The 26,415-nt window shown below is 40.3% G+C and overlaps 1 protein-coding gene across 14 annotated transcripts in view; it reads left to right on the forward strand.

Moving 5' to 3' along the window:
* TDRD15 (tudor domain containing 15) overlaps positions 1-18,000 on the forward strand; it is a 60,321-nt gene extending 42,321 nt beyond the window's left edge. For 5 of the 14 annotated variants that reach the window (XM_039532185.1, XM_039532182.1, XM_039532183.1 and 2 more), the window contains exons 2-5: positions 1,821-1,932; positions 2,518-2,608; positions 8,871-8,971; positions 9,748-18,000. In XM_039532185.1, the coding sequence (XP_039388119.1) occupies positions 9,751-16,167 (6,417 nt within the window). In that variant the 5' untranslated portion in view covers positions 1,821-1,932; positions 2,518-2,608; positions 8,871-8,971; positions 9,748-9,750 and the 3' untranslated portion in view covers positions 16,168-18,000. Of the gene's footprint in view, positions 1-615; positions 670-1,756; positions 1,933-2,517; positions 2,609-8,870; positions 8,972-9,747 lie in introns of all 14 variants that reach the window. The other 9 variants (XM_039532180.1, XM_039532178.1, XM_039532177.1 and 6 more) reach the window with 5 other exon arrangements.
* Positions 18,001-26,415: the final 8,415 nt, after the last annotated feature.

Consider the following 26,415-nt stretch of genomic DNA (forward strand, 5'->3'; position numbering starts at 1 on the left):
TTAGAGCTGGGCCCTTGGTCAGCAGCTGCCACTCTCCGGCCAATGACCTCTCAGTGCAGCAGTGCAGAAGGAAAGGTTGCATGGTATGATATTGCCACCCTTACTTCTGTGCTGCTGCTGGCGGGGCGCTGCCCTTAGAACCACGTGCCCGGCCAGCAGCCGCCACTCTCCGGCCACCCAGCTCTAAAGGCAGTGCAGAAGTAAGGGTGACAATACTGTGACCCCCTTTTGGGTCAGGACTCCCAGTTTGAGGAACAGTGGTCTCGCCCATGAAATCTGTGTAGGATAGAGTAAAAGCACACAAAAAGTGAGATTTCACAGGGGGAGAACAGATTTCACAGTCTATGACACTTTTTTCATGGCTGTGAATTTGGTAGGGCCCTACCAATTTTACATTGTTCATTTTGCTAGTATGGTTTGTCCTTTGTCTGGCTTTTGATTTAGACTGTAAGTGTCTTTCTGTAGGGAATGTGTCTTGATCTGTATACAGTGGAGCTCTGTTTCTGGTTGACTCTTTGGACCACTGTAATAAACATGATAATCTGTTTATCATAGGCCCATAGAAATTGTTAGAGGATGCTCCCTTTACCCTCTCCCCTGGTTCTTGTCATGCAGACAGAAAGCAGAAGACCAGAAATCTGAAGTGCAGGCAATGCAGTGTTTAATGGGGTTAGTTTCCAGCAAGCATATCCATAAGTACATGCCAGCAGAGTCCGTTTCCTGGTGTTCCGTTCTCAGCTCTGATGCCGCAGAACGTTTACCCTATGTCCCCCTTCCAGCTCTGACTGCGCAGAGTCTTGCCTGTGTCCCCATTTCCATTTCCTCTTTCTTAGAAGGCACAAATATACCTGCAATGCACACCCACAGTCCCACTCCTTACAATTTATGGTCATGTTCCTTTTTGGGGGGAAGTGGGTCCGGGGTCTTTGTCCCACCTTTTTTATATCCCATAGGAGGGATAAGGAGTGAGGTGGTGCTTTGGCCAAGGCCAGGTCTTTATTTGGCTTTTAGTGTTTCTTATGCCCCCCCCCCACCTCCTCCCCAGCCCACTTTATCCCTCCTCACTGGTTGCTTGACGTTGGCTTGAGGAAAGAGCCAGGCAGCCTTCCATTGTATCCTCACACAGGGTATGGTGGGAGTGTACTATAACACTTGAGTTCCATCTCTTATCTTTTTTCAACCCATCTGCTTGCGGGCAGATGTAACACACAGTGTCTTTGTCCTTTGTTTACACATATTAGTATAAGATAAAAGAGTATCAAAAAGTCAAACCCAAAATTCTATCTCAGGCTGACAAACAAACCTATATTCTAACAGAAATAAAGACATTTATTTCTCTTAACATAGTAGATACTAGGGATGTAAATGTCATTTAAAAAGTGAATCTGTTAAACAATTAATTATATTGTTTAACTGATGAAAGGGAGAGGGGCTGGGGCTGCGGTTGCTCCGTCCTGTGGGCGTGGGGCTAGGATGCTGATGAGGTCAGCTCGGGTGGTTGCTGCGCCAGCCTGGATCGGCCAGCGGGGGCTGGGGCTGGGATTGGGGCTGCTCCCGCCAGCCGGAGGCTGGGGGTTAATGGTTAAGGTGGGTTAACCAATAAGACTAATGCTTACCGGTTTTGCTATTTTACATCCCTAGTATATACTTGATTATGAAGGCATCAGTAAGTTGGTTAGGCTTTCTTTGTGTATTGATCATGCTAAAAAAAAAACCTGAAATACAGTTAGTATGGAGTTAATCATATCCCCTGCAGTTTTTTTTTCTCTGCAGAAAATAGATTCTGCCAGGTGCTGTAATTACACCTTTCTCCCACCAAGGGCTACTGTGGCACCACAACAGAGGGTAGCCCGCTCACTGGACGGAGAAACCATTCGTGGATAGCGAAGAGGAGAGGCTGTGTTCCTCACAGCACCCTGCCTGTGGGGCTAGGTGAGGCGAGCCAGGATACAGGGTAGTGGGGGGAAGGGGTTGGGCAGGAGAGAATATGGGCAGAGCAGGGCACATGAGGCTGCTGGGCGGTCACATAGACTTGAGTTCAGAAGAGCTAGTGGTGGGACAGACTTGGGCGAGGTCACAGGAGCTAATGGAGTGGAGGTTCAGGGCCATGTGGAGATGGAGGGAGGAAGGTTGGCTGAATGGGGGTGCAGGGATTTTTGAAGATAGGGGAGAAGGGGTGGCTGAATGGGGTGTAGGGCCGCAGGGGAAAGGGGAGTGCAGGGACACATGGGGCAGGGACAGATGTGCCTGGCTGAATGGGAGAGAACATAACAACGTTAAGAGTTACTGTATGTTATTTCGACAAATAAAATATGCAGAATTTTAAAATACTGTGCAGAGAATTTTTATTTTTTTGGCACAGAATTACCCTAGGAGTAAGAGATCTGGTATAAAGTTGTCATTGTTGTAGCAGAAGGGACTGGAAAATGGCATAATGGTTTTCATTCTGTCCCTGGATTTCAGTTGCTCCTTAGTTTTCTGCAACTTTCACCCTAACCCTTGTCTCATCCCCTGCAGACAGCTGTGGAGTAGCTGAAGTGCATAGGAGAGGGGCTTCTACATGTGCATTTTGGGTGATCTATAAATGTATACCAGAGTGCATGTACTGGTGAGTTAAGAGTACACAAAATTACTGGGTTGTTTTTTTTAATAAGGAGTGAAAGAGCTTTTGTTTTATCAGTCTATTTTTAGATTTGCCAGCATTGGAGGTAACAGCATGGCAATACCTCTTCAACCTTATGATGGCTATGCATGACATATAGAGCATTCGTTTTCAAACTGTGGGGTGTTCCTGCTGTGACATGGTGAGGTAATTAGAGAGAGGAATAAGAATGATCTCTCATTAGCTGAGTTGTCAGGCTGGAAGAACAAGGAGGAGGCCTCTTCCTTCGCAGGAGGTGGGGGAAGAGGCATTCCAGCTTGCTTGCCTCTCCAGAGGCTAATGTCCATGCACCCCTGTGGGTGGTAGTTCCTTTCTACCCATTCAGGCTCTTTTGCCTGCATGCTGTGGATCACGCCAAGGCTGGAGGAGCCTGTGTCCTGTGAGTGATGCGGCGGGAGGTCCCAGAGTCAGGGATATGAGGAGAGAGGTGCAGCCAAGCTGTTGTTTTCTGCTGGGGTCACCTGCCCGGAACATATCACGGGCATGGGATGTTCATAGGCTGGGGTGCAGTGAGGCATCCTGGCTGGGGTGCACCATTGGACACTAGGCTTCTGCGGAAATATTATTTCTCAGAGACGGGTGCACAGCAAAAGAAAAAAAAAAAGTTTGGAACCTCTGCTCTAGAGCCCAGACATTCTGATATTTCAGTTGGAAAGAAAGGGTTGCCACACACAAATACTTTGCTTCCTCCCTCTGGGGACTGAGTGCATTGCCTCCATACTCGCCCACCTACTGTCCTCAGGGGCTGAATTCTGTCTAGTATTCTTTACACCAGGGGTTCTCAAACTGGGGGTTGGGGTCACTAGTACAAAAGTTTGAGACTCACCGCTTTACGCTGGTTTTGGACTATGGAGACAGCCAACTCAATCTTTTGTTAAGTCTTCTGCTCTGTTTGTTTTGTCCCTGCATCTTTCTCATCTGTCTTCTTTTTTTCCCTCGCACTGAACCCTTCTGTCGCTTATTTCTCATACTTCCTACCTTGTTCCTGAATATTTCTGTTCCTTGCAGCATTCAACTCTCACAGTGTAAACAAGGACAATAACCTGTATAGGTTATAAAGTTGTCATCCTTTATAAGATTCTCCTGCAGAGGTCATTTGATAGCGCAAAAGGGAATGTGAGAATGGACTTCATTTCCAAAAAGGAGTGGGGGGGAGAAGGGAGAAAAAGAAGCCACATCTACACCCAAGCTCTTCTCTGTTTTCCCCAAGCCCATTCTGTAACTCTTTCAGCTGTTGATGTCAGTGAAAGATGAGATCATACAGAATTTTGCAGAATTGGGTCCTTTATTAATATTTAAATAAATTGGAAAAGTGACTAACTGGATAACTAGCCAATTAATGTCCCATTAAGTTGAATAAAAGCATGGCCAGACCTTTGTGTTGTAGGCTGTCTGCTGATTGAGGAAGACACAACTGCAGTAGTAGACATTCACAAGGTTATTCAGGAAGGAATGCAAAGATGAAATCTAGACACCATTAATGACTGCTTCTGAGAGCAGCTAATTCTGGAACCCACAAATGGAGAGGCAATTCTTCGTTTAGTTCTAAGTGGAGCACAGGATCTGGTCCAAGAGGTGAATGTAGCTGAACTGCTCAGTAATAGTGACTATAATGTAGTTATATTTAACATACTTGCAGGGAGCAAAATAACAAAGAAACCCCCCACAGTACCATTTAACTTCAAAAGGGGGAACAACACAAAATTGAGGAAGCTAGTTAAATGAAAATTAAAAGGGACAGTCATCAGAATGAAATGCAAGTGGCATGGAAACTTTTAAAAAAACAGCTTAGTAGAGACTCAAACTAATTATATACCCCAAATATTAATAATAATAATAATAAATTAATAATAAAAACATAGAGGACCAAAATAATGTCACCATAGCTAAACAGCAGAGTATAAGAGCCATTTAGAGACAAAAAGATATCCTTTAAAAATTGGAAGTCAAATCCCACTGAGGAAAATAGAAAGGAGCATAAACTCTGGCAAGTCAAGTGTAAAAATGTAATTAAGCGGGCCAAAAGGTGCACAGACTAACAGCCAAATTTTTTAAAGTACTTTGGAAGCAGGAAGCCTGCCAAACAATCAGTAGGGCCACCGGACAATCAAGGTGCTAAAGTAGCACTCAAGAAAGACAACTTTCAGAGTAGCAGTAGTTTTAGTCTGTATCCGTAAAAAGGTCATTGCACAGAAGCTAAATTAATTATTTGTATTAGTCTTCACTGTAGAGGATGTGAGGGAGATTCCCACACCAAGCCATTCTTTTTAGGTGATAAATCTGAGGAACTGTCCCATATTGAGGTGTTGAATAGAGATTTTGGAACAAATAGATACATTAAACAGTAATAAGTCACCCAGACCAGATGGTATTATCCCAAGAGGTCTGAAGTAACTCAGATGTGAAATTGCAGAGCTACTAACTGAAATGTAACCTATCACTTAAATCAGTCTTTCTACTAGATGGCTGGAAAATAGCTAATGTAATGTTGATTTTTTTAAAAAAGAGGCTCCGCAGGTGATCCTGTTAATTACAGGCCGATAAGCCTAAATTTAGTATCAGACAATTTAGTTGAAACTACAGTAAATAATATAATTATCAGACATATAGATGAACATGATATGTTGGGAAAGAGTCAATATAGCTTTTGTAAAAGGAACTCATGGTTCACCAATCTTTTGAAATTTTTTGAGTGGGTCAGCAAGTATGTGGACAAGGGTGATCCAGTGGACATAGTGTGCTTGGACTTTTAGAAAGCCTTTAACAAGATCCTTCACCAAAGGCTTATAAGCAAAGTAAGCAGTCATAGGATGGGGGGGAAGGGCCTCTTGTGGCTCAGTAAGGCTGGGTTAAAGGCTAGGAAACAAAAGGTAGGAAATAGTCAGTTTTTACAGTGGAGAGAGGTAAATAGGGCAGCCCTTAAGAATCTGTACCGGGACCAGTGCTGTTCAACATACTCATAAATGAACTGGAAAAAGGGCTAAATAGTGAGGTGGCAAAGTTTGCAAATGATACAAAATTACTCAAGATAGTTAAGATAAAAGCTTACTGTGGAGGGATCTTACAAAACTGGGTGAGTGGGCAACAAAATGGCCGATTAAGTTTGGCATTAAATTCAAAGTAATGTACATTGGAAAGCGTAATCCCAAGTATACATACAAAATGACATGCTCTAAATTAGCCGTTACAGTACCAGTCAAGAAAGAGATCTTGGAGTCATTGTGGATAGTTCCCTGAAAACATCTTCTCCAAGTCAAGCAGCAAGCAATAAAGCTAGCAGAATGTTAGGAACTATTAGAAAAGGGATAGCTAAGATGGAAAAAAAATCATAATGCCATTATAAAAATCTATGGTGTACACAACTCACAGTCAGACTGTGGAACTCATTTCCAGGGGGTGCTGTGAAAGCCAAAAAAGTATAACTGGGTTCAAAAAAGAAATAAGTCCATGGAAGATAAGTCCATTAATGGCTTTAGTCAGGAGGGTCTGGGATGCAGCCCCATGCTTGGGAGTCCCTAAACCTCGAAAGCTGGGACTGGATGACAGAGGGTACGTCTACACTACGGGACTATTCCGAATTTGCATAAACCGGTTTTGTAAAACAGATTTTATAAAATCCACTAAACACATTAAATCGGTGGTGTCGTCCATGGTCCGAGGCTAGCGTCGATTTCTGGAGTGTTGCACTGTGGGTAGCTATTCCCTAGCTATCCCATAGTTCCCCCCTTGGAACTTCGGGTTGAGATCCCAGTGCCTGATGGGGCAAAAATCATTGTGTGGTTCTGGGTAAATGTCGTCAGTCACTCCTTCGTCTGGGAAAGCAACGCAGACAAGCATTTCGCCTTTTTCCCTGGATTGCCCTGGCAGATGCCATAGCATGGCAATCATGGAGCTTATTTTGCCGTTTGTGACTCTCACCGTATGTGTACTAGATGCAGAGGCGATTCAGCAGCGCTACACAGAAGCATGCTTTTGCTTTTGCATGACAGCAGAGATGGTTACTAGCCATATTGCACCATCCAAACCCTTCCATAAATTGGAACTGAGGATGATCATGGCTACCAGTCTTTTTGTACCATTTGCTGCTAGTGCCCTGGTCAATCAGCCAGGCGCAAAAGCCAAGAGTGGTTACTAGCCATATTGTACCTTCCATCGTTTTGTACCATTGGCTGCTGTCATAAGTGCCCTGGCCGATCAGCCAGGGGGAAAATTGGGAATGACTCCTGAGTCAATCCCTCCTTTTGGTATCTAAAAATAGAATCTGTGCTGCCTAATATAGGCAAGTGTGCTAGAGAACCACCTGCTCTGTGTCAGAGCAGAAATTATCTGTATGCTATTCACAGGGGGTGCTCCTGTAACAACCCCACCTGTTGATTCCGTTCTTCCCCCAGCCTTTCTTGGCTACCGTAGCATTGTCCCCCCACTTGTGTGATGAATTAATAAAGAATGCAGGAATAAGACACACTGACTTGTTAGTGAGAAATGAGTGGAAGGCAGCCTCCAGCTGCTATGATAGTCCAGACAGGACATTAAGCAGTGTGTAGGAGAGAAGCCCAGCATCCCACTGCTAGTCCAGGGGCAACTGAATCTTTTCTTTACACATGAAGGGTGGGGGCTGATGGAGCTCAGCCCCCTGTTGCTATGATGAGGATGGTTACCAGCCATATTGCACCATCCATCCACCAGAAAAATTAGGGCCAATAGGCTGATTTACCAGTCCTTTTGTCCCATCAGCTGAAGCTGATCATGAGGATAGATTTCCATCATTTTGTACGATCAGCTTATGCTGATGATGAGGATGGATTTCCATCTTTTTGTACCATCAGCCGCCCATGACGGGGTGGGGGGGAGCAAGGATGTTGGTGTTGAGTGCTGCACTATCGCGTCTATCTGCAGCATTCAGTAAAGATAGGGTGACATGTAAAAGAGTCAGAGGATTGTTTTACCTTTGGGTGGGTGGGGAGTGGGTGAGTAGAGTGCCAAGCTATGCCCTGACCCGCGGGCACTGTGTTTGACCCTAGAAGCATTTGGAGCTCAGCCAAGAATGCAAATAATTTTAGGAGGCTGCAGGAACTGTGGGATAGCTTCAGTCCTCCAGTCCATGCGCATCCATTTGATTCTTTGGCTTTCCGTTACGCTTGTCACGCTGCAGTGCGCTGAGTCCCTGCTTTGGCGTCTGTCTGGAGATTTTTAAAAAAGGATTCTAACGGAGCGCTGATAGAACGGATAGAACGGATTTGCCTGCCCTCACATCCGCATGGTCCATGCGGAGCTCTTTTATTTTGATTTCGGACTGCATCGCCACCCGTGCTGATCGGAGCTCCACGCTGGGCAAACAGGAAATATTCAAAAGTTCGCGGGGCTTTTCCTGTTTACCTGACCACTGCATCCGAGTTCAGATTGCGGTCCAGAGCGGTCCCTGGTGCACTGTGGGATAGCTCGGAGGCCAATACCGTCGATCAGCGTCACACTAACCTAATCCGATATGTTAATACCGATACTAGCGTTACTCCTCGTTAGGGAGGAGTACAGAAACCGTTTAAAGAGCCATTAAAATCGATATAAGGTGCCTGCTAGTGTGAAATCGGTTTTACGCTCCTAAAACCGATTTAAACGCCTAGTGTAGACCAGGCCAGAGAATCACTCAATAATTGCCCTGTTCTCTTCATGCCTTCTCAAGTATCTGGCCTGACCACTGACCACAGGATGCTGGGCCAGATGAATCACTGGTATTGGGCATTCTTGTGTTCTTATGTTACCTTCCTCCTTAAGAGCTAGAAATACATATTTTTAAAAAATGAAAAGCTTAGTTTCTGAGAAACTAAGCCTCAGCTTGACAGGGATTGATTCCTATCAGCTTGCTCTTGGACAGTGGGCGAATGTGTTTGACAATCTGCCTATCGTTAATTATTAACCGGAATATCATATTTAGCATATAGGCATGTGATGGTGGTGGTGTGAAACTGCAGGGGCATGATATTGATTCAAAGAATGTGAAGTCAGATCAGTTGCATTACATTTGAATAAAGCTCTAGTCAGTCTGAACCTTGGAGACTTGGTTAAATGTAGGTCAGGGCATTTTGTTTAAAAGTGATGTGAAAATATTTAATTTTTTTATAAAATCCACTGTTATGGAGTACTACAAGTAAGTACAATAAAGGAGGCATTCAACATATAATTAACATAAAACCTTTTTTTCCTTTGGTAGAACTGTGACTTCCAATTATTTCTCCAAAAAGACATGAGAAGTACATTATAAAGAATAACACATTTGCAGCTATACTAAAAGTTGTAATTCCATCAAAAGAGGTAAGCACAGGACCACAGATTGATCCTGCTGAAGGAGAAGGAGGAAAGGGGCGGGGAGAGAGAGAGATGTTTGTCTTGGGGAAATAAAAATCCCTCAAATAAAGCTAATAGCAAGAAGTGGAAGGGGAGGGGGGGCATACCTCAGTGTAAATAACAAAAAGGTTGTTCAAACAGAGCACTGAATCTTTGTGATTTGTCTTCTCGACAGAGTCAAACCTTCAGATGAGCTGTCAGGTATGTGGGGGTTCAGCTCTTGAGTCCCACTGTTAAAGCTCTGGAATGTCTCCAGACTACCTGCAGAGTGAAAGGCAGTCCAGTTGTAGAATTAACAGAGATAACATGAATGACAGAGAAATGTCACTTCCACTTCTTGTTTTGTGCAGAAATACTGAGCCTCCTGTGTTCTTGTTTTGCAAATGTGTCTGTTATAAAATGAATAGAGATGAGGAATTTTTGTCTCTTTGAGGACCACTGTGGATTGCTTCATGTAGGGTGATAAAGTAAGTCAGAAAGCACAATAGTAAGTCCAGGACGCACTCTTTGTCTGTGAGGAGCACATGCAGACAACATCTGAGGGAGAGTTGTGCCAAATGTACCTAGAGAAGTGGAAAAATTAGAATTAAGATCAGTAAACGTTTATTGTATTTATTTATTTTGTGCAAAATGCACTGTTAAAGATATACTGAATACAAATTGCTTTAAGAAATTAAACACGGTTAATGTAAAAGTGAATTGAAAACTAGATGATTATCAAAACTGATCTTTTTATTTTGTAGACAATGGATTCTTTGTCTCCACCACCAAAATTTTTAGACATGGATCTGAAGGTAACTCACGTAGAGTGCCATCCAAAGGAAGTACTTGTGACATTTCAGGGGAAATATAATACAGAATACGACTTTGATTACCACATATTGCAAAAGGAAATACAGCATGTATCCAAAGTAAAGGACGGTATTGGCATTGGCGAGTTTTGTTTGGTGGAGGACATAAATAGAGAATGGCATAGAGGAAGAGTGCTGGAAAAGAGAGGGGAAATCTGTGAAGTGTTTCTCATAGACATTGGGAAAGTGCTAATAGTTAATGAAATAAATGTTTCTTCTGCATGTGGTGAATGGTTCCAGCTGCCTCCAAAGGTGGTGTGTGGTGTTTTTGCAAACATACTTCCAGTTGGGGAAAAATGGGGTCCAAAAGCTCTAAATTATTTTTCTTCTCTAATAGGATTACAGATTAAAGGTCACGTGCAAGCCATTTTACCATACCAATTGTTTCTCCTGGAAGTACCGAAAGTCACTAGCGATGTTCTTGAACTGCAATTAGGAAAACTTGTTGATGGATATTCGTTTCGTCTTATTGTAGAAATGTTAAAGGAATTACCCCAAGAGCTTCTTTGCAAACACATGCCAGATTTGCTGCAACAGAAGTACACAAGGCCAGAGTCATCCTCTTTCAGCAATGCTGAAAATCTACCAGTATTTCAGCCAATTCTGGATAGATTCCTGCCTTCTTTATCTGTTGGCAGTGTAGAGAAGGTAAAAATAACTCTTGCAATCAGTCCAAGCAAATTTTATTGTCAGATGCTAAAATGGCAGAAAGGGCTAGAAGACTTGACCACAACAATGACTTTGCATTATGAAGCTGTCAGTAGGGAAAATGTTCCATCTTGTGATAGTTTTGGAGCTCTCTGTGCTGCAAAAAGACAAAAAGGACAGTGGCACCGGGGAGTGATACAGCAGCTCCTCTCTGATGACCAAGTAAAGGTCTGGTTCATGGATTTTGGCAACAGTGAAGTTGTGCCTTCCAATCACGTTCTGAAACTTCAACCAGAATTCACTTCCTTACCAATGATTTCATTTCAGTGTGCACTGTCATGTTTCAGTGATCAGAGTGAAGCTGTAAAAAGAAATTCTCAACTAAAAGAATTTAAACAGGCCTTGTTAGGACAGACTGCTGTGTATGCCAGCATTGATTTGTTCAATGCCAATGAATGTTTGTATTATGTTACATTATATAGTCAAGAATCTGAAGTTAATGCTAAATATCCACAACAGGTGAATGAGGTAATTCAAGCATGTTCCCTAGTTTCTAGTACAGATGTCACTAATATACTTGGAGATATCAAAGCTTATGAAGAGATCTGTGTTTCAGTTGAGAGTTTGATTGGAAACACAGAACAAATGGGAAACTGCTTAATTGAAAAGGACCCTTCTTTATCAATCTATTGCAAAACAGTAGAAATGAAAATAGATTCCGTTCATGTTGCTTTTGTCGAATATGTGTTGAATCCATCAAACTTCTGGATTCAAACTAATAACTACAACAATGAGTTTCAAACCTTGATGAAAAATATTGCAGATGTGTATAATAGCTATGGAGTTTATGATAAGATTGTTGAAAACCCAAAGCCTGGGTTACTCTGCTGTGCCCGGTATAGCAAAGACATGGAGTACTATCGAGGACTTATCACTGAAGTGGAAGGTGTAAACATTAATGTTTATTTTTTGGATTTTGGAAATACAGATACTGTACCCGTTCATGATGTGAAAACTTTGCTTCCAGAGTTTTGTAAATTACCAGCACTTGCCATGCATTGTGCACTTGCTCATGCATTTCCCATTGAGGATGTATGGGTTAAAAAAGAAACAGATTTCTTTAAAAAGGTTGTATTTGACAAACAGCTCTTGCTTTATGTCATTGCAAAGCAAAATGGCAAGTACATTGTTAATGCACAATTTATGGATGGCTTGGAACAAATAGATGTTGTCACGCATATGGTTCAGGCTGGATATGCTGAGTACTGGGAAGTGCAACCGGATTCTCTTTTGAACTTTGTGAAAAATTCTAAAGGCCTAAATTCAAAAAACAATAACAAAAAATATATAAATACACAAGGTACATACGTTATACCTAAAAGTAAAGTATCAGCAACTAGAAGTATCTATCACAACAAACAGTTATTAAACACTTTTTCTGTGGCAAGAGAATCTCTTGAATCTTTTCCAAATTGGGAAAGTACTCTTTCCAGAAAGCATTATATAATATCTGGGAGAAGTGACCATATGAGCTCTTATAAAGAGTTAATGTTCAAACCAGGAGCAGTTCTTGATGTCATATGTTCTCATATTATTTCTCCATCCCATTTTTTTTGTCAGTTGCAAAGCAAATTATCAGAACTAATGAATTTAATGGAGCAAATTCAGAGTTATTATGAAGTGCATAGCAATCCCTATAAAACTGGCCAGATTGCCTGTGTTGCAAAACACTCCAAGGATGGAAAGTGGTACAGAGCAGCTTTTCTGAAACAAGTATCCAGAAATGAAGTTGATGTGATATTTGTAGACTATGGTAATCAGGAAAGAGTTTTACTTAAGGATATTCAAGCTATTCTTCCAGATTTTTTAACTTTGGAAAGTCAAGCTTTTACATGTAGTCTTAAGAACATAAATGAACTCTCACTATTTTATCCATTCATTTGGACTAAAGAGGCATGTAAGGATTTTGGAGACTTCATTTCTGCTTCCAGTGGGCTATTGACTTGCATCATTTATGCTCTAATTCTTATAAGGCCTAACTGCTTGTGTAATTTAGTTGATTTACAGACTCCATTTATTGGTGCACAGCAGTTTCTCATGGAGCATGGCCATGGCCAGTCCCAATTTTTTGGATTCACAAAAGCACTTAAACAATCAGTTTTTCTGTATAGTTTTTGCTACTCATCTTTTAATATAAAAATTGGAAGTGAAGAGGAAGTATATATAACGCATATATACAGCCCTGCAAAATTTTATTGCCAGCTTAATCGTAACACTGAAATTATAGACAAATTGATGAAGAAGATTGCAGAGATTAGTAACCTACCAAACAGTTCAGAATATGACCCGAGAAAAATACGATTATGCATAGCGCAATATTTTGAAGATGGTCCTTTTTACAGAGCTTTGGCATCTTCCATGGGATCATCATCCTATGTACTGGCCTATTTTGTGGACTTTGGGAATAAACAGATGGTAGTGAGAGACAAACTGATGCCTATTCCAGATCATGCCACAGATTTACTATTGACACCCATGCAAGCCATTAAATGTTATCTGTCAGATCTTAGAGAGAGAGAAATTCCAGTAGAAGTCAATAAATGGTTTGAGGAGAATTTCATGGGTAAACCATTGAAGGCAGTAGTAGTATCCAGAGAGTCAGATGGCCAGATTGGTGTGAAGCTATATGATGGACATATCCAGATAAATCAGAAAATTCTACAATTATTGTCTGAGAATGGGAAAAAGTACACAGAGGAATTGGAGCATGTGAAAAGTTGTACAGAGCAGTCTGCTGAAAATAGTAGGGAAGTACACAAAGTAAAACCTGATGAAGGTAATAAAACAAAAGATAAAAATACTGAGAGAATTGCCTTGAAAACTGAAATAAAACCTGAAGTACGTGATGTATCTTTTCAGACTGGTGTTCAAGAGGCTTCTGAAGATAAAGAACAAACTGTGCTTGTTCCACAAAAATTGTGCAGTATGCCCTTTATGCTACCAACATTCCATGGCAATAAAGAGCCAGTTTGTAAAAATGTTATGAATATATCTTTGGAACACAAAGAGAAAAATGCAGATGGAATATTTACTCCTGAATCTCTACTTTGCCCTGTTTTCAATTTGCAGGAAATACCTGTAAATATTATGACTGAATTTTGCACCAACAAACTAAATTATACAGGTCAACAAGAAGGTAGGGTAAGTAGACCCAAATATATCAGTCTTCCTCCACGTAACATTGAGCTGAATTCTCAGTTAGCAGGGTACATTTCCAATATAAATAGCCCATCTAGTTTCTATATTCAGCTCGCAGAGGATGAAAACGTAATCATTCAACTTGCAGAAGAACTAAACGAAGGAAAAATAAATGTAGACCATGAAAATTACCTGAATGAACTTGTGGCAGGGGATCTTGTTTTAGCAGAATATGTAATTGATTGTTTCTTATATAGAGCAGTTATTAAAACAGTTAGATCAGGAAAATCCTATGAGGTAGAATTCATTGACTATGGTAATACAGCAGTTGTGAGTCCATCAAAAATCTACAAAATTCAAGGAAAGTTCTTAACTTTGCCAAGGTTCAGTATCCATTGTTTCCTTAGTAGAGTAAAAAGTACTCATCCTGATAGAAGCTGGAGCAGCAATGATATGTTCTACTTTTCCAGAAAAGTAAATGATAAACAAATTACTTGTGTATTTTTGCAAAAACATGAACAACAGTGGGAGGTAGATATAATTTGTGATGGAAAGTCTGTGGTTAATGAGTTAATGCAGAGACATGACAGCTCAGGATTACAGAACACACCAATGCTAAATATGGAAACTAATACAGAACAAGACATTCCAGTCACAAATGCAGATCCTGAAGATGAGGAACTAAGAAAGAACTCTAGAGTTCATAACAAATATGAGGCTGTTGAGACTAGAAACAACTCTGAAATCCTCTCTAAAATCCCTAACCAAGAGCTAAATCCTGGACAACTAGAAATGGCAGAAATAATTCATATTTCAAAATGTAGAAATTTCCATGTAAAATTAATGAGAAATAGGCAAACATTTTCGGATTTAAATGTAATGGTTGCCAAAGAAGCAAAGAGAAACCGTTTGATTGCAGTAGAAAATATTCAAGAAGGATTGGAATGCTTGACAAAATCTAAAAACACCTTGAAGTGGTACCGATCAAAAGTGATGAAGCTAATTAGTGAGGAGAAAATGTTAGTTTTCTTCATGGATCGTGGTAGATGTGAAATGGTATCCTTGCGTAATACAAAAATGCTCAGTAATGAGATCAAGTGTATTCCTAAACAAGCCATATTATGTAAATGGATTTGGATTAAAAATTCAGGTAAAATGTCATGTGACTATGTGATAAATAAAATTGCATATCGTGAAATAAAGCTCCTGTTTCTGAGATACTTGGAATCTTCTTGTATCTGGGAAGTAGATATCTTAGTAGATGGGATTCTACTTTTGGAATATTTGAATCAGATCTCTGGGCAAGGCAAGATCAACAAACCTAATTGTACAGAAAGTGCAAATAACGTGGCTTCTAAGACATCTGTACTGTCTTTTAGAATAAATTCAATTACATGGGCACTGCTCCAAAGTGGTAATCAATACCTTGGATTTGCAACTACAGTTACTGATCCTTCAAACTTCTCTATTCAATTAGAAGACTTATTTGACACTATGAAAACCTTGTTTATGCTACTTTCTGACCTTCCAGGCAATTTGCCAACTTTGCCACAGGACCTTGTGACTCCTGGTGCAAGTTGTTTGATCAAGTTTGGGTTGGAAGCACAGTGGAACAGGGTAGAAGTTTCTGAAATTTCAACTCAGTCTGTTGTTCTAATGTTTATTGATTATGGCTTTCCTGCATATATTCCCTACTCAGATATTGACAAACTGAAAGTTGTTCCAGAAGAACTTATTTGTTTACCACGATTATCTTACTCTTGCTTCTTATCTGGTGTGATTCCTGCTAAAGGGGAACACTGGAGTGATGAAGCTAAGCTTGTGTTTCAGGAATTTCTATGTAAACAAGGCCTGATTTTCCAGTTTAAGCAGTATGGTTCTGGAATGAAACTAGAGGTAGATGTTCTGTGTGAGCAGAGTAATCTAGCAGATACCTTGGTTGCAGCTGGTCATGCTATCTACTGTAAAAGTACATGCTGCCTTCTTGGACATGATAATACAAAACCAATTGAACCATGTTCACAACTTCAAAGTGAAGCACAGCAATCACTTTTTCTGCAAATTTCCGAAGCAAAACATAGCTGTACTGAAAGGAGTTTCTTGGTACGTAAAAAAGAGAATGCACAGCAGCAAACACCAGATCTGCAACATAGAAATGCCCATGGTACAGTTTCAAGAAGTAATTCTACCACTAAAGCACATTCTAGAAAACGTCCCTGGAAGAAACCAAGTTCATATAGTTATGGCAAAAATACTGCAAACGATGAACTTAAGTGTGACAAAAATTTATTTATGCAATTTTCGGATGATAAGAAATGTAACACCATTTCCACAGAAAGTCTTACTGAAAATCTGCCTCCAGAAGCAATGAATGAGACATGTGACTCTGCTGACATGAACACCAGAATGAGGGAAATGAAGATTAGTAAAGAGGTGGCATCAAAAGAATATATGAATAGTAAGTAGGCTTCAGTGTTAAAAGTACTTTTTTCAGGACAGTAATACAGATTGAACTTTTACCTCAGCTCTGTAATATATGTTTGCAAGAGTTACGTTTATTTACATTATAAAGCTTTTAGGCCTCATTCTGATTTCAAATAGGTTTTACTTCCCTTTTGATGCCAATGCAAATTGTGGCCTTTATTTCTGTTTTTATATACCCAGGAAGGCTTATCACAAAGAGGCACGAAACCAAATTATTTTTGTAATGAAGGAAAGGTACATAATTTTAATGCCTAACAGCTTCTTATTTCTAGAAGAAGGATCAGTAAATACGGGCCTGAACCAACACATTAAACTCAATGGAATGACTTCCATTGACTTCTCCTGGTTTGGGATGAGGTCTTAAGAGCTAGATGGTGCCATTTAGGGAGAAGCTTGAGTTGGGGGCAAAGTGGCTTTGCACCATGCAATGGGGTTCTGCCTACTCAAAGTAGGGACCAGAATTTTACCTGGCCCTTATGGTGTGTGTGTGTGTGTGTGTGTGTGTGTGTGCGCGCAAATTCCATACTTCCACTTCTCTACACACTGCGTGCACACAAGGGATGGATATTAGAAGTTTTCGATTTTTTTCTTCCATGGGGAAAAGGGGACAGTTTCGGAAAATGATTGTTTTGTAATATCAGTTCTCATGTAAGGATGCTAAAAGCTCTTTACAAATGGACATTTCCAATAATATAACTATGGTAAAAATGTTGTTTTTTTTCTTTGTTTTGGGTTTTTTTATTAACACCTCATACCTTCAGAATGGTTGCAGAAACTTTGTTCAAACTTCCCTAAAAAATTTACATTTGGACAGAGACTCAGCATGAAGAACTTTAGGCCAAAAGTGTAAATCGTCTCACAGTTAAGTGTGTGTGAAAATGTTAGATTAGAATGGAAAATGTTTCATCTTTAATAGACATTTCAAATAGTGCAGCTGCTGTATTATACACATGCAAGATTTAAGAAATGTATGTTAAATATGGACTGGATATTATGGGATATACATTTCCCCCCCAAAAATGTAAATACTGAAATTATAGATTTTTCTAGATACAGAAGGATTGGATAATGTCCTGCCACCTGGGGAAAATAAAGGATATGAAAGCTTCTCATTACATCAACTAGAATTTAACTTCTCTTGCTGCCATTGGTAAACTATTCAAAATAGGTCTAAAATTCTTTTTAAATGCTAAAATCCATTTCAGAACTTAGATTAAACTACAGTATTCTGTTAATAACAAAGTAAAAACATACGTTGAAATTCATCATTGTTAATTTGTGTGTAGCATGATGGAATATCAATAGTATTACTTTGGATCTGATTAAACATTTTGCATCTGCTTGTGACTATCTTAAAAATCATTTTCCTCATAGTTAAAGTAACTTATATTTTTATATCATTTCTTTATATTCATAGGTAATTTTGAATTATGTGTATTTGTTTGCAAAGTTGGAAGGATAAGCACATTTAATTTCATCTTTTTTTGTTTGTGTTGGGATTTTTTTGTTAAGTAAAGCTGAACAGGACCTGGCCACATCTACAGCTGTTAATTTCACTGTTAATTATGGTAGGCTACTGGATTTTTTTTCAATATTAGAATATTGTTAATGTGGCCACATTTTTCAATTTATTTGTAAGTAATTCTAATACGTCAAGCAAATATTATGAAGTGTTGCATACAAATGACAACCATTGTAAAACAGCAGTTCCAAATGTTTATTAATTTCAACCAAATGTTCTAGAAATTGAAAGTGTGTAAATTTAATTTAAAAGATTGCCGAATGTCTTTAGTAAAGTTTCAAACATGGAAAAGTGTTGTGTGTGTGTGTATTTTTGTGTGTGTGTGTGTATAATACCGGGGTGGGGGAGGGACCTCCTTTAAGTCCAAATCTAGATTATAACCATTTTAGGGTTTATACCATACCTAAGTGTGTTGGACCATGCTTTGGCATTGCATACTCTTGTGCAGCTCTCATTAATTTTCCTCTTTTATCCCAGCTACAGTAGCATTTGTGCTGTGTATTGGAAGGGAGAAAATGCAACACTTTAATTTAACTTAATCAACTTTTTTTCAGGTGTTTGTATTTGAAAGGAATTGACATACTTTTAAGCCTGAAAATCCTAAAGAATATTTTTCCCATTGGCTTTTAACCAAACTTGATACTAAATATAACTGAAGCTTATGTTTCATTAAATTTGATCATAAGAAAGCTTTTTTATTGCTAGTCATTTGAGTGTATATTTTTAATTTGTATATATTGCCTAGTATTGCTTATACAATATAATTGTTTAATTTTCTATTGATGATAGATACATATTACAGCAAAATGGTTGTATTATGTTAGAAAAAACATAGTATGCTCAAATATTTTATACATGCATATATTAATACAGCTTGTGTTTACTCTCTGTCATACACATAGTAAATCTCCAGAGTTTTGATGTGTTGGATATGGCAAGCCATGGCTAAATTATTTTGAATAATTAATTTCGTTTTGAGGTTCACTTAGGTTTAGGTGGTTGGTAAATGATGTGAAAAAGGATAAGTACCAACATTTCAAATCTGGTTAGAATTATGTGCATTTATTTTCTGAAAACGTTTTTCAGTATATATTTTGTGTGTAAACTGTGTTATCTTGTTTAAATAAAAATTGTCTTCACTAAAGTAATTAATAATACTGTATAAGCCTAATTTTAATATGCCTTTTTTAAAAAAGAGAGAGGTCTTAAGATAATGTGCCAATTCATAAGGCGATGTTTGAGAAAGTGGCAATTTACTCAACTGACAAGTACCATATGATTGCATATGCATTAGTCCCCATAGAGGGAATTACCTCTTGCTGATTTTGGTAATCCTCCCTGGTTGACAGTGGAGTAACCTGAACCATGTCCCAAGGGAACTTGTGTTCAATCCTTAGCTAGGATAAATGATGAGCCAGAGAGAGAGTGGAAGAGGGGCTCTCCATTGAAGATGGATAGGGATGGGGAGAGAGAATGGGGATGTGGGGATTTCATTGGAGAGGAATTCTGGCACTTAAGGATCTTTGGAAGTGGCGGTCAAGCAAAAAGGCAAGTCAGAAAATTAAATCTTTAGGTTTAAAGACAAGGAAAAACTCTGTAAACTGCCTTGCCACTTTTGTCAGTCAACCAACATCAGTGGAAGTATCCATTCTCACTTTTGTTGCAAATGATCTTGAGGCTGTCTAATTTGGTAGCAGACCTGAGCTAATCTTCTGTTTGAATTGATCTTAAAAATGTCACCAACCCAAATTGGTGACCACAGATGCTCCCAAGTGTTGCCTGATTTGGGGAGGGTTAGTAGGGACAGTGGAATTTATCCACTTAATTTAGTTTTCTTAATACTTAATTTTCTAATTAATTAAGAATGTTAGTAATAATTAATAGATATTAATAATATGGGTATGGCTCGCCAATATGTGTGATCAGAAGATAAAAGTTCGTCTTGAATCAGGCTTCACAGAATTTAATACAAGGAGATTGGGGTATAACAGGAATTTACACTGAGACAAAGTTTAGTCAAACAAGACCTTTTATTTAAAACCAATAAAACAAGAAGTAAATGTAAAATGTTAAAAAGCAGTTTGATTACAAAGTTACAAAATATCACAGTTCTTTAAGAGATATGATATGATATTACACAGTTCTAATGCACTTTGCAGCAAATAGTACTAGAGTGAATTTCACACCTCTGCTAGAGGAAGTATAGTTATAAAGAAACTGGTTATGAATTAAACCCTTCTTAGCATAGATGCTTTAGAGGTGAAGTAGAAATTAAGAATTATTTCATACTTACAGCTGTGAAAGGATAGAACACTACGACTTATCATTAGTTGACAGCTTTCGTAGGTGTAGGCAGGGTGAGGCGATGAGAATAGAAGGATGGGTGTATCGCCTGCTCTAATGGTGGATTATCACACCTTTTATAGGGAGAAATCCTTCCTCCTATGCCCAAATTTGTCTTTCCCCCATGGAAAGGTGAGGGTACCTGTTTTCATAGGCTGACCTTTTGTGTGCGTACTAATGACAACTATCTACGTATCTTGTGGTAGACTTGTTGTATTTTGTGGGCAGAAATACCCTACTTTTGCACCTAACTAGGTGAAAGGTTAGCAGATATTCAGAAAGTCCCTAGACAATTTGCGTAGGTTTGTTTCCTATTATCACTTTTCTGAGTAAGGGTCTTAAAGGTTGCTTTCAGCATCACAGAGGAAATAGGCCAGGATGTCTGGTTTAGAAGCTTCTAGGTATCTTGCGTTTACAGCTATTGCAAATTCTATTAATCTATGCAGCCTACACATTTTTATCAAAAAGACATTTTATACAGACCAACAGATTAATCCTCAGGGCTACACAAGCAAGGGTGGAAAGGCTAGGGTATTTAGCAATTTCACATCCGAGGCACTTGGGGCAAGATCCACAAAGGAACTTCAGTGCCTATATCAGGGATTTAGGCACCTAAGTCATAGTTTTAGGCCCCACTGCTATCTACAAAGCCCCCATTTTGTTGCCATCTTATCCTGAAAGCACCTAAACTCACTCGGTGTCTACATTTTTGCTGTAAAAGTCCCCTACGGTTTCTGGTTCTGGGTGTGTGCACTGCCTCAGGCAGGTTCCCAGATGCCTATCTCATGCCTAAACCTCAGCATGATCCACAAACCAGATGGAAATAGGCATTCTCCCACCTATCTTGTGGGATCTGATATAGTAGGACCTCATTCTCTCTCATTGAAGCTGTCCCCCTTTAATTCTCCAAAGAACCACTGAAGCAGGGGAACTGCACCTTGGGTCTCCCATTTCTTAGATGGAGGCCCTAACCATCAGGCTATATAGGCATTCTTGCTATCTCACTGTGGCGCAGTGACTATTTAAATATGTATCCAAAATGGAACAGCTTCAAAAGGAGAGATTGAAAGAGACCCACATTAGAATATCTTATCCCATAGCTTAGTGGTTAGGGCACTCCCTGTAGAGATGATAGACCCCCATGTTCAATTCCTTTCTCCTCATTGTGTGTGCCGGGGAATTTAACGTGGTTCTCCCACATCTTGTGTGATTGTTCCAACAACTGTGCCAAAAGTTATGGGGGAGAGCACCACTACCTCCTCCTCCTCCTTCAGCCATTTTATGTGAAGGTTGATACCTGCCTAACTCATTCTCACAAGAAACAATATACTTCAGAAGAGGGTTCACAGCTGCAAATTGCAGGTGGAGATAGGTGCCTCCCTGCAACCCAGATTTTGGCGCTGGACTCAATCAGAGGGGCAGAGGCTTAAGACACACTCCTTCATCAACATCTCTGATGGGATAGCATGCTGGATTTTGTGGATCCCATTCTTTGGTTCAGAGCCTGGGCCCCTATCCAGGCTTTGCAGATCCCATTGCTATTCTGGTGATTCCTAGGTAGCTTAAACGTTAGGCATTGCAATGCCTAAGTCCCTTTGTGTATCTGGGTCTCGGAGACCTGGTAACTCAAAGATGGCCCTCATGCAAACAAGCACTCAGGCCACCATATTTTGCGTGCCGTTGGATAGAATTCTATATTGGATCTCCAAATGTTCTGAGAACAAAATAATGAATATATCCCGTTGTATACAATGCAAAAGTATAGTCGACATTGGTGAGGCCTCATCTGGAGTACTGTGTCCAGTTTTGGGCCCCAAACTACAAGAAGGATGTGGAAAAATTGGAAAGAGTCCAGCGGAGGGCAACAAAAATGATTACGGAGCTGGAGCACATGACTTATGAGGAGAGGCTGAGGGGACTGGGATTATGTAGTCTGCAGAAGAGAAGAATGAGGGGGGATTTGATAGCTGCTTTCAACTACCTGAAAGGGGGTTCCAAAGAGGAAGAATCTAGACTGTTCTCAATGGTACCAGATGACAGAACAAGGAGCAATGGTCTCAAGTTGCAGTGGGATAGGTTTAGGTTGGATATTAGGAAAAACGTTTTCACTAGGAGGGTGCTGAAGCACTGGAATGGGTTACCTAGGGAGGTGGTAGAATCTCCTTCCTTAGAGGTTTTTAAGGTCAGGCTTGACAAAGCCCTGGCTGGGATGATTTAGTTGGGGATTGGTCCTGCTTTGAGCAGGGGGTTGGACTAGATGACCTCCTGAGGTCCCTTCCAACCCTGATACTCTATGATTCTAGGTATATAATAGTTACCATAAATGCTTATTTTCCAGCAGCTAATTATTTTTTTTACAATAGGATGGGGCTCCAACATACACATACAGAGATACCATTTGTTTCCCCAAAGATGCAACATGTTGCAGTTGGACAGTTGGAACAGTTGGAAGGAATGGGGAACGTGCTTAAATAGACATGTTTTTCAGGGAGAGAGATACCTGCATAAGAGGTAGCATGAAAGAAGACATGAAGGTGACATAGTGAGAAAAGGGAACCAGGGAGGTGATAAGATAGGCAAGTGGATGGCTTAGAGGAGGGAGTAGGTATGAAACAGTGGCAGTGACAGAAGAGAAATGGAGAGGATAAATGTGCACACTGGAAGCCCCTGTTGGGCAAGGCACCCCCTGCTCCCTGGCCTGCAAGCATCCCCTGCCTGGGACATAGTCCAGGCAGGTGGCCACAGCAAGACACAGGCAGACGTGCTGTAACCCTCATGCACCTGCCCTTAGGACCACCAGAATTACCACAGGCCACAGGTTGTTCTGGCTCTAGGGTGATACCCAGAATGCATGCGAAAGAGCCTGTGCAGACAGAGTAACCACTTCCCATGGGGGTGCTTGTGCATCAGCCTTGAGAGGCAAACAGGTGGGAATACCCCCCACACCACCTGCACAGAGAGAGGCCACGCCCCCTCACTCCTCATCCCTCCTTCCTTCCTTGTTCTTCCAGTCTGGCAGCAGTAGTAGGAATTGGAGCAGGAGACGCAGCTATTGAGAGGAATTCTTATTCCTTTATAACCTCATGTGTCCCACAGTTTGAAACTCAATGCATTACACTATATACTTGTAATCGGGAACATCTTGGTTGAAATAGTGCAAATAGGGAGGATATCTCACTCTATTATATACATTTTCAAAATAGACTATCTTATCTAGCATATTTTTGATTTGTCATGAGGTTTGTGGCAGTGTTTTACAAAGCAAAGCTTAGACAGACTTGTTGGTGTCTGTTTCTGATAGTTCATGTTTGAGTTATACTGCCATCTGGTGTCTCTGTGAATGTAAGGCAAACCTTAAATGGTGTGGCTTATGTGATTTTTGGTATGCTTATTCCTGTTTTTTCCACTTTCCTGAGCTTGATTTGAATTCTGTTCTCTTTTTCTTGTTGATATTGGAAAATGGTGACACTGTGTTATAGAAAAGGAATATATATGGGTAGTAAAATCTCTACAGTATCTTACAGACAGGCCTAGCATTGTGAAAGAACAATGAAAAATTCAAATTATAAAACAAGATATTTGAATTAAAAGAAAAAGACAAAGTGTGCGCCCTGAGAATTTTTCTGTCTAACTCTAGAACAAAGACAAAAGCAAACAATGATAGACTTGATAGTGCAGTTAGAACACTAAAAAGAAAAAGGCAAGGAATCTAAGGACCTTTAAGATTTGCAATTACATTCACTAATTGAGAGATGGTTGTTGTTTGCAAAAAAAAAAATTAATTCCCCATATGCACACACAGAGGGGATGGAATTTTCAAAAAGGCTTGACTTAGCAGTGCAAATCCCACTGCCTTTCAGTGGGATTTATGTTCCTAAGTCCTTTAGGTGCTTTTGAAAAATCTCACCTTCAAGTCTTTCATTCCAGGAGTTATGTTTTTCCAGTATAATATATATTGCCATAATTGGTTCTCCAAAACCATCAGTGTGCTGAGATGTTAGGAGAGAATAAATAACTTGCAGATTTTGGACCTGATCTTGCGGTATTTATCCAGTTGGCTTTAATAGGAGTTTGGTCTAAATAAAGACCATAGGATCAGACTCTTTATTTATATTTGTGTTCCTCGAGTCAGATTTTTAAAGCCAGACGGGCTTTAAATCTGATCTCCTGTATAACACAGGCCATAGAATTTCACCCAGTTGCCATGTACTGAGCCCAGTACTCAATGTACATAGGCCAAATGTGCTTGAAGACTTACCTAATCGCTGGAACTGGTGGGGAATTTTTTGGCAAAACATTTTTGGCCAAAAATTGCAGATTAATTGAAACTAGTACTGTTCTTGGGAAAGGGTCAGTTTTGACCAATTTCACAACTCAAGTAAATGCTCAACAAAGTTTTGAATTGTTAAAATGTCCTGTTTCAACATTTTCCAAGTGAAAAGTTTCAGCTTTTCAGTTCAAAATGAATTTTCCTTTTGAAATTTAACTTAATTTATATTTAAAAAAAATTAAAAAGTGGAGAAAAAAGATTGAAATGATCTGATTGACCCAGACCAATTTGTTTTGGTTTGTTTATTTGTAGAAAATTGCAAGATTTTGACTTTTCGTCCCAATTTGAGATGGGAGAGAATTTGAAAAGTCTCAAGTGACACAAAACTGTTTCCTGCCAAGTCCTACTAATTATATAAAGGCAGATAAAGGCTGATTGGGTTGATTAACCAATTCCCCTGTGTATATAGGATTTATAATGAGATATTACACTAGTGGAACAGTAATGTAACTCTGTTTAAGTGGAGTTACTCCTGAATTACGCTAGTATGAGTTTAGAATTGGTTACAAACTCCGTATGGAAGATAGTCATCACTTAAGCAAAACAAATTGCTCTCATTCTAGTATTCTGTTCAGTTCTCATACTGGCCTTTTCAGCTTGGTACTTGGCCCTGGTCTACACTATGAGTTTAGGTCAAATTGAGCAGCATTACATAAATTTAACCCTGCACCCGTCCGCACGACAAAGCCGTTTTGTTTTTTTTACTTAAAGGGCTCTTAAAATCGATTTCTGTTCTCCTCCCCCGACAAGGGGATTAGCACTGAAATTGACCTTGCCAGGTCGAATTTGGGGTAGTGTGGTCGCAAGTCAATGGTATTGGGCTCCGGGAACTATCCCAGAGTGCTCCATTGTGACTGCTCTGGACAGCGCTCTCAACTCTGATGCACTGGCCAGGTAAACAGGGAAAGGCCTGTGAACTTTTGAATTTCATTTCCTGTTTGGCCAGCGTGGCAATCTGCAGATGACGAATCCATGCTATCAGAACTCCATTCGAAAAGATGAAATGCCCAAACATTTGAAAAAATCTCCATGGGCATGAAAGACAGAGGCTATAACAGGAACCCGCAGCAGTGCCGAGGGAGGGTCGACTGACAACATGGCTTACAGGGAATTAAAATCAACAAAGGGGGTGGGTTTGCATCAAGGAGAAACACACACAACTGTCACACAGAATGGCCCCCTCAAGGATTGAACTCAACCCTGGGTTTAGCAGGCCAGTGCTCAAAACAATGAGCTATTCCTCCCTGCACTATTCCAGGCAGGACTGAATCTCCATTAAACTTTTCAAGGTGCCCCTGCTAGACCTCACCGAAACAATTGTTGGCCGTTGGAGACGACGATGATGGCTACCAATTGTAATGTACCATCTGCTGCCAAAAGGCAATGAGCTGCTGCTGTGTAGCAATGCAGTACCACGTCTGCCAGCACCCAGGAGACGTACAGTGATAGTGAGCTGAGCGGGCTCCATGCTTGCTGTGGTTTGGTGTCTGCATGGGTAACCCAGGAATCCCCGAGCCCCAGCAGGTGTGCCCTGGCTCTCGAACTTCTGAAGATAGTCGTATGTGACTTGGAGGGTCAGTAAGTTTGGCCACCCCTGCTATAGAGACATTATCATGCTTGGTTTCAGAGTAGCAGCTGTGTTAGTCTTTATCCACAAAAAGAACAGGAGTACTTGTGGCACCTTAGAGACTAACAAATTTATTTGAGCATAAGCTTTCATGGGCTACAGCCCACTTCTTCGGATGTGGGCTGTAGCCCACGAAAGCTTATGCTCAAATAAATGTTAGTCTCTAAGGTGCCACAAGTACTCCTGTTCTTTTTATTATCATGCTTGTGCTCTCTCGCTCTTCTGGAGCAATGGCTCTTCCATTATTTATTCACAGTGGAACAGCTTCAACAGGAAAGATGGAGGGAGCCCAACATCAGAATAGTCCATAGACCTGTTCAATTTTCTGAGCAGTGAGACCCCCAACTGGTCAATTCCCTTCTCCGCAGAAGGAGGGTGGAATTGAGCTTTAGGTCTCGTACATTCTTG

Source organism: Mauremys reevesii, linkage group 3, assembly GCF_016161935.1.
Source record: "Mauremys reevesii isolate NIE-2019 linkage group 3, ASM1616193v1, whole genome shotgun sequence".
Lineage (NCBI taxonomy): Eukaryota > Metazoa > Chordata > Testudines > Geoemydidae > Mauremys > Mauremys reevesii.